Source organism: Geospiza fortis, unplaced genomic scaffold (genome assembly GCF_000277835.1).
Source record: "Geospiza fortis unplaced genomic scaffold, GeoFor_1.0 scaffold1215, whole genome shotgun sequence".
Taxonomy (NCBI): Eukaryota; Metazoa; Chordata; class Aves; order Passeriformes; family Thraupidae; genus Geospiza; species Geospiza fortis.
The window spans coordinates 74,913-83,892 of NW_005054724.1; the positions used below are offsets into that span (position 1 = coordinate 74,913).

The 8,980-nt window shown below is 45.4% G+C and overlaps 1 protein-coding gene across 1 annotated transcript in view; it reads left to right on the forward strand.

Moving 5' to 3' along the window:
• The window catches only part of SCAP (SREBF chaperone), a 59,500-nt gene that overhangs the window by 35,935 nt on the left and 14,585 nt on the right, over nt 1-8,980 (forward strand). The window contains exons 5-6 of the mRNA XM_031065270.1: nt 5,983-6,203; nt 7,866-7,971. Coding sequence (XP_030921130.1) covers nt 5,983-6,203; nt 7,866-7,971 — 327 coding nt within the window. The remainder of the gene's footprint in view (nt 1-5,982; nt 6,204-7,865; nt 7,972-8,980) is intronic.

The window sequence follows — 8,980 nt, forward strand, 5'->3', positions numbered from 1 at the left end:
CCACAACGGTTATTTATTATATTTATTATATTTATTTATTATATTTATTATATTTATTATATTTATTATATTTATATATATGTGTGTATAGATATAGATAGATATAGATTGTGAAAAACACCTTTCACTTGTGTTAAAATTTTAGAAGTTTGATACTAATAAAATAGTAATAAAAATAGTAATAAAAAAATAATAAAATTAGTAATGAAAATTAAGACAATAAGAGACAATAAACAGCAAAGAATTATGGATGTCTGGGTGCCTGGCACTCTGCCACAGAGCACACCTTGCTTTCAAAGGGTTAACCCTTAAAAGCAATAGCTTCTTGCATAGTCATAGATCTCATGCATGATCAAACAGTTCTTTCACACTAATTTCAGCTTCCCCCCTCATCTTGTAAATCAATCTTTTTAGTTCCTCAAAGTCTGGGCCTTCCTGATAAGGAGACAATAATTCTTTTCTTGGAATCTTGGTGTCTGTTTGCTGTTATCTCTGTACAAAAAAATTCTTGATTATCTTTTCCATTCCTTGAGCTAGTTACAAAAAGTATCTTACATCACATAGTTTCTATTTTAATATTACTCTATAGCCTAAAAACTATATTTACCACACTACTTAAAAGAGATTAATACAGCACAACTTTCCAACATAACACATACAGTATTATTCTAATATTTGCAAAGAGCCAATCATATCATTTGCATTTTTCACATTGATATAGATAAAGGTGTAGTTGTAGATATGTAATGATTACTGATAAAAAAGTTACCTAGACAAGGTCTAGCATTAAATCCAGAGTGTTCATGGTAGCTGAGGACAGCCCAAGCAAATAATTTTACTTGTATTTATGTAGATGGAGATACATATACAAACACACATATAAGATAAATAATATCTATATTATTTATTTATTTATTGTACTTATTATGTCTGATATCAGTTATTATAAATAAATTGTTTCTATTGTAATTGATTATATTTATTATAATATTATTATATTATTATGATAAATGTAATAAATTATAATATTTATTGTAATAAATATGTTATCTGAAAACACAGAGGGTAACCTTTTATCCCAGCCAGATTCACGTGGCCTAAGGCACTGCTTTAGCAAACCATTGGCCCAGAATCTCTTGGCCCACAGAGTGTTCTGTTACTTCTGCCCTGTAAAGGCAGTGCCAGGTCTGGCTGATTTTGTTCAGGTCTCAGCTGGCACTGGGGGCACTGTGAGAATGCCTTGACACATCTTCCTGGTCAGTGCCAGCCCCGGCTTTGTGCTCCAAAAATGAGAGGGTTTTGTGCAGTGTGCCCTCATTTGAGTGTAACCACCCACCCAATCCATCCCAGGGCTCTGGAGCTTCCTGTGGATCAGTTTTTCTGATTTTTGTCACCTGGTCCCCTTGTTGCCTGTAAAGTTTGGTCACTGGCTGAGCCCTGACCCATCCTGTGGGGATTTGTCCATGGGACTGAGCCTGTAACAACAACCACGTCCCACCTTCCTTCTGCCAAGCCTCCTTCCCTGTGGGGATCAGAAAGATAGAAATCCTCACAAACACAAAAGAATTTAATTTACAGCCTTAGGAGAAGCCTAGATTGATGTGAAAACAAGGTACACAGACATCGAACAGAGAAATCATCAACTTATGTTTCTATAAGTTAGATATATCTATAACTTTCTATAAGTTATGTTTCTATAGTTATAAGTATGTTTCTATAGTTATAAGTATATTTCTATAGTTATAAGTATATTTCTATAGTTATAAGTATGTTTCTATAGTTATAAGTATATTTCTATAGTTATAAGCATGGTTCTATAGTTATAAGTATGAATAGGCCTTTAGTAAGTAAGAAAATTATTAGATATGAACATATTAGATAAGATATTGACATATTAGATAAGATAATGAAGGGTTTTATAGTACAGTGATGTAGTAATTGTAGTGATTGTAATAGAATAAAGAGTTTAGATATTATAATAGAGATGTATTTGTGTACATGTGATCAGACCTTATTGGGGAAAATTGCAGTAGAAAAAGTGAAAGTGGCAAGTTAGAAAAGCAAGAGATACTCTGTGGAACTGTCCATTGGATTAGGGAGTTATGCACTGTCCTACAGCCAAGAGCTTGTGACCATCCTAGACTAACACCAGCTGCTTGCTGTTCTATAAATCTCATGGCCTTTGGGACTGATGTTATCTAAGCAATAAATCATTATTAGTCTGATCTTAGTCCCATCCCTTTAATTAATACAGCAACAGCCACATTTTCCCTTCATTGCCAACCCAGGGTTTCCCACTGCCACAACCGCTGTGGCACCCGCCCAGGGGGCATAAGAATCCACTTAATAATAATTAAATAGGTAGATAAATAAATAGATTGTCACTAAACAAATAGGTTGTCTTTGCTTCCTCCTTTGCTGCCAGCAGTACAGCCTTTAACTCTGCACTTGTGCACTTCTGGTTCCTTCTCCCGCTGCTCCCGCTGCTGTGTGAGTGCTCAGAGCAGCTGCTCTGCACCTGCCCTGCCCATCCGGGTTTGGCTGAGCCTCAGGGTGTGCAGTGATGCAGGAGCAGCCAGGGGAGGAGCAGATGTGTGCCTGCTGTCAGGCTGACCTGCCTGCAGTCCCTGCTCTGTGGTTCTGTAGGGCCTTAGGGCCTGCAGGGCCATCCCTTTGATGTGTGACCCCTGAGACAGCTCCCATCTGTGCACTGTCGCTGTGCAGTTCCCTCTGGAAGGGCATCACCATCATCATCATCACCATCATCATCATCATCAGGAACACAGGAGCCTCTCTTAACGCTGGCCCACACACTGCAAGGTCCTTGGCTCTTCACACACTGTTGCTGTTGAATTTTTTCTCTCCTTGTTCAGGAGCTCAGGTCAGGGACAATAATCCTTTTCCCCAGGCATTGTTTCTCTTTTCAGTATCGTTAAATGCTGTGGAACTGAACCCTAGTGGTTGTCTGGGTCCTTGTGGCCCTTTCTGGAACATAGCACAGTGAGTCCCCTGTTCAGCAAAATCCCATTCAGCTGGTACAGGATCACTGGGATGAGCTGGCCCCAGTGATTGATGTTTTTAACTCTTCTGTCAGCCTTTGCAAAGCCTGTTTGGGGCTGTCAGGCCATTCCCAGATTTGGATTTTCCTCCTCAGTGTGGACAAGGGTCTTGCTATTATAGAAAATCCAGGAATATGATTTCTGCAGTATCCCAAAGTATCTTTGGAGACTGCTTTTCAGTAGTGGGGCTAGTTACAGCATCTAATTTGGTTTCATTTGGAATTCCAGCTTGGCCTGCTACCCCCAGGTTCCCAGGAATTCCAGGAATTCCACTCCTTTAGGGGGGACTGGGCTCTTAGCTGAGGGCACTTCTATCCCCTCCCCATTTAATCTGTTCTGGATATCCTGTGCTCTTGTTCTTACTGCACTTTCCTCCTACCAATTTGTTGGTAAATCTGTTCTCCTACCTGATTGGTTGGAGTTCAGCTGAAGCGTTGTGTGCTGTGCTGGGTGAGTGCATAAATCCCTGAGGTAGGCAGATGAAGGTGATTGTGTTCCTTCCCCAGTGAATGCAGATCTGGGTTTATCTTCCTCCTGAGCCGGGACCATCACACCCATCGTTTCCATGCCAGGCTGGCACCCCTTGTGTGCAGTGCCTGCAGAGGAGCAGTGAGCCTTGCAGTATTCGGGGCTGCTGCAGGGAGCGCTTCTGTGTCAGCGTCAAGCCTTTGATAATCAGCTGCTAAATGCCAGCTCCTGTCTTCTTTTATCACCTGTCAAACAGGGGAATTGTGGGTGCGTCCTAGATACAATGGCCCTTTGTTCTAAATCTTTAATTACTTCATTTATGCCTTGTTTGGCTGCAGGAGGCACAGGGTGCTGTTTAATGTTAGGAACAGGTAAAAATAGAGCCCTTTTTAAGAGACTGATTTTCTTACCCTTCCCAGGAAGATTGCTCTGGGGTTTTGTTGGGTCCAAAGGACCAAAGATCCCTGGTTGGTAATTGCAAAGCTTCCCTTTAAGGATGTCATATCCTAAAACATTTTCTTCATGATGTGCCATCACAAATGTGTGTGAAGCCATTCCCCTTTCCCCAGGTAACCATAAACACACTTTGGAGGGGTAACAGAGAATGCTTTTCCCATTAAAGCCAGTTAGATGAACTTCTCTATTTTTAAAACCTAACTTTAGCTTTTTAGCATCCTTGGGAGTCTGAGCTCCAGTGTCAGTTAAAAATGTTAAAGGCTGTCCTTTAACAGGGAAATGCACAGAAGGTTTCTGTTCTGGGGGGTGTTGTGGGGTGTCTGGCAGTCAGAAATGCAGCTCCTGTCCCAGTGGGAGAGCAGTGAGGTGGTTTTGGGTGGCTGGGAGGTGCCAGGGCAGTGTCAACCCCGTGGGGCCAGAATAACTCCACCAGGCAATAACAATAACTCCTGTGAGACACTGCTCCTGTCTGATCCCTGAGCAGGTGCCAGGCAGCAGAGCAGCTCCTGCTGGGGCCACATGGCCATGGCCTCTCACACTGGTCTGGCCCCACAGCTGCTCTGGCACCGACCCTTCTGTCTGTGTTCGGAAAGCCAGGAGTCTGCTAAGGAGGGCAGGAGCCTCCCCTGGAATGGAAAATGTAACCCCTTCCCTCTGCATTGTTAGAATTTTGAAATTAAAAGGCTCTCAGGCAAAGATATGGGAGTAGGAATAACAGTTCTTTACTAGGAAAGGTAAAGAACTGTTTACTTATATTTTATAGGCAAAAATAAAAATGTGATAGTACAAACAAAAAAATCAAAAACAAACAAAAAAAACAAACAAAACCTCAAAACCAAACAAAAAACCACAAACAAACAAACAAAACAAAACAAAAAAACCCCAACAACAACAACAAAAAAAACCCTGGCCAGAGTCAGACCATGCCCTGCCCCCTGTGTGTCAGGGGGTGTCACAGCCCCATCCCATGGGGGCTCAGCCCTCCTGCAGTGCCAGCTGTGCTGCTGCTGCAGCAGGGATCCTGCACAAGGGGGGAGTTTTCCTCTGCAGCTCCAGGGCTGCTGCAGATGGGCCTGGGCTCCCTCTGGCAATGCAGGGCAGCAGAAAGCTGCTCCTCTGGCAATGCAGGGGGCAAAGGCTGCTGTGCTGTGCCAGGCTCAGATTGGATCCAGGTAGGAATGCTTGGCTCCTCCCCTGGGCGCAGCATCTCCCCATGGGATGCTGGAATTGGATCAGCCCTGCAGGGACACTCACTGGCCATGGACAGGGGATAATTAATAATTAATGGCCCATGAACAGCAGAGATCTCCTGGAGGGAGGATTGGCTGTGGGAGAGATAAAGAAAACTGCCCCATGAGCAATGGATAGCTGCCCCAGCTCTGACAGTTGGCAGTAGCTCACACATCTGACAACCCAGGACACTTCCCAGCAGTTGTACACCCAAGCTGAGTCCTGCTTGAATTAGTGGTTGCTAAGGATGATGCCAGACACAGGTTCCAGTTCACTCCAGTTCCGCCTGTGTGCAGTTCTGAACCTCTCAGGAAATGCTCCTTTCCCCACAAGGCAGAGGAGCTGGGGAAACACCACCCCAGGTGCAGACATTGAACCCTGGGTGCGTTTTAGAGCACCTCATAGGATGCCCCTCAGGAAGGCTGACCAGGACTCCTGTAAAACCTGTGGAGAGAGGTGCAGAGAGGGGTTTGAGGTCTGGAAGAATTCCAGAGAGAGTTTCTCTGTCCAGTGGAAGTGTCTTAAATGCAGAAGTGAAAGTGTGGTACCAGAGGTGGGTGAGGAGTGAGAGCCGTGGGGCCAGGCAGCCCCAGGAATGCTGATGGAGTTCTGGAGCCTGCTCACAGTTGCAGGGAGCGCAGCTCCTGCTCTCAGCTGTGAGGAGGAGGAGGAGGAGCAGCCACACCTGGTGCAGGTCCCTGGGATGCTCCTCTCCACACGCTTGGCCCTTGCCTGCGTGGGGTCCCTCAGCACCGTGTTTGCCTTGCAGCTCCGGGGTCAGGAGCCTGGAGGAGGTTTGTCTGCAGGTGACAGACCTGCTGCCCGGCCTCAGGAAGCTGAGGAATCTGCTCCCAGAGCACGGCTGCCTGCTGCTGTCCCCAGGGAACTTCTGGCAGAACGACCGCGAGCGCTTCAATGCCGACCCAGATATCATCAAAACCATCCACCAGCATGAGCCAAAGACCTTGCAGACGTCAGCCACTCTCAAAGGTGAGCCAGGGAAGCTGAGAGTTGCCCACAGCTTCATTGTTATTCCATCCTCACTAATTCCAGCGCTGGAATTGCTGATAGTGCCAATTTGGGCAGGATTTTTTCATTCACAGCAGCCGAAGCTGCCTGGTCTTTGTTGTCTCTCATTTCATATGTGTATTGGAGCCCTGATCTGTATTTGTGAGAAGTGAATAAATCACTCAGTCAGGCTTCTTTCTGCAGGTAAGAATAGCAGGGTTTTGTTCCTCTCACTCTACACATGCTCCAGCCTGGCTTTTCCCTCTGTCACACTCAAAGACTGCCTCATTGTCACAGATAAATCAACATTCATCCTGCTCCATTGTGTGTTCCAGTTCCTTGCACACAGCCCGAGCTGACAATGGATATCATAAAACTATTTTTACCTCTTAGTGATAAAGAAACCCTGTGCCCATGTGTGGGGTTGTGAATGGTTCCATAGTGCCAGAGGAAATGCTGCTTTAAACACAGGTTGGGTCCTTTGGGTTTAAAGGAACCTCAGAGATCTGGCAGTGTGTGATGTACTGTGTTACATGTCTGAATAGGCGTTTGTAACCCTAAAGGAAGTTTGCTTTAAAGGCTGTTTTTAAGCACCCAGAGTGTTGATTTATTAAAAAAAATATGGATATTGATCTAGTACTGATATCCAACTGTGATGGACAAAAACTTCCAAACAGCTTAAAGTTAGAAAGTGTATGTTATTGTGGGATAGCTCCCAAATACACACCTCAATTTACAGGTGATTACAGAGTCCTTTTATCTGTACAATTATTGAATACCCAAAATACAAATGAATATTCATAACTGTGGTACATCCCATTCCCAATATGGATATTGATCTAGAACTGATATCCAAAAACTCTCTGACAGTTTAAAGTTAGAAAGTGTACGTTTATTGCGGGATAGCTCCCAAATACACACCAAATTTACAGGTGATTAGAGAGTCCTTTTATCTATACAAGTATTGAATACCCAAACTGCAAATGCATATTCATAACTTTGGTACATCCCATTCCCCAATTTGTATGGTAATTAGTTCCAAAGCTATTAAGCATGCGTAGTTTGTTCCTCGGTGGTCCCTTTCATGGGGAGGGGTCCCGAAATGAGAAAGTAAATGAAGTCTTCCTCGTTCTGACCTTTCTGCCTTTTCAATGCAAATATGACAAATGAACCCATTGGTAGAACTCCCATTCCCCATCTTCAATTGGTTTCAGAACAGAGGAGGCCACAATTGTCTTGTAATGTTCCTACAAGCTATTGATCAGTTTCTATATTCTTCATTCTAAACCCAGCTAACCAAACATTGTGCTGACAAGCAATCAATTATTAGTTAACAACTAACTCTTAACTTCATCAAGGCCTGCCCATTTATTTTAATTCATTCCAATTATTTTCATCATTCCAATAGAGCTATCTCAAACGAAAATCTTAGCTCCTCTAAAATCTCTAAATTCCTTAAAGTTTATGTCTCAGTGTGAGTTCTCTGTGGCTGGAGCCTGCTGCAGGTGTGACCCATCCATGGGCTCTGCCCAGAGCATGGGATGCCCTGTGGGATGAGAGCAGCCATTCCCGCAGGAGCTGCTGGCAGCTGTGCCCGCCTTGTGCTGTGTGTGAGCTGTCGCTGATGTCCCCCTGTCCCTGCAGACCTGCTCTTCGGGCTGCCTGGCCGCTACAGCGGGGTCAGCCTGTCCAACCGGCGCCGCGTGGTGTCCTACACCGTCACCCTGGGGCTGCAGCGCTACGACTCCAGGTGAGGCTGCTCTGGCACCGAGCTCTGCCGCTTCCCCTCCCTCATGGTTCCTCCTCTGCCCTCCATTTCCTTCTGCTTTAGAGCGTCTCACATCTCTGAAGGTGCTTTTCTGGGGAGAAAACTCGCTGTGTTTTATGGTAGTAAAATACTCTCAGTTCTCAGCTCCCCTTGACAAGCAGGGTCTGTAACATTCAGAGCTGCCAAGGGGAGTTCCTGTGGCATCCAGGGCCCTGTGGCTCTGGTTTCACCCAGTTCCTTGTGCACAGACTGCTTGGCTTTCCAGTAAGCACTGGTGCAAACACTTGGGCAGTGTTGGCCAAATTGCTGTGGATCAGGTGGATCTGAGGACTCTGAGGTGCACAGAATTCCCCAAGGGATGTCTGGGATGGATTTGGCAGCACAGGAGTTTAAACTTGCTCTTCCGGAGCACTGAGCCTTCAGGGCCATTGTGTGCCACCTTCCATCAGCCATTTTTACACAGAATCTGTAATTCTGGGAAAATTCTTGAAGTGTTTGAGGCCGTGGCATGTTCTGCTCTGTAGACCCAGATTCTGGTTAATGAGCCTTTGCTTTAAACAAAGTTTTGGTGAGTCAGCCCACAGACCTTTATGGAAATGAGGGTCTGGGTGGTTTGGGCCAGCAAGGAGCAGGTTTGGGAGCAAGGCCTGTAGAGAGCCATGCTTTGGTGGTCCATGGGAACCCCTGGAGCTCCCTGCTGCTGTGCTCCTGCAGGAGCTGCCAGCTTTGCTCTTTGGCAAAGGTCAGTGACATGCTGCTGTGTTGGTGTCACCAATATTGCTGGTAGGGACGTGCCTGAGCTTGTCTGGCCCTGCTGCTGAACTAAATAGCAGCACTGTGGTGTTTCACCCCAGAGACACTTTTGGCTGGCTGGGTGTGTGGGGTTTCACCCCACAGACACTTTTGGCCGGCTGGATGTGTGGTGTTTCACCCCACAGACACTTTGGGCTCTATGGGTGTGTGGTGTTTCACCCCACAGACACTTTGGGCT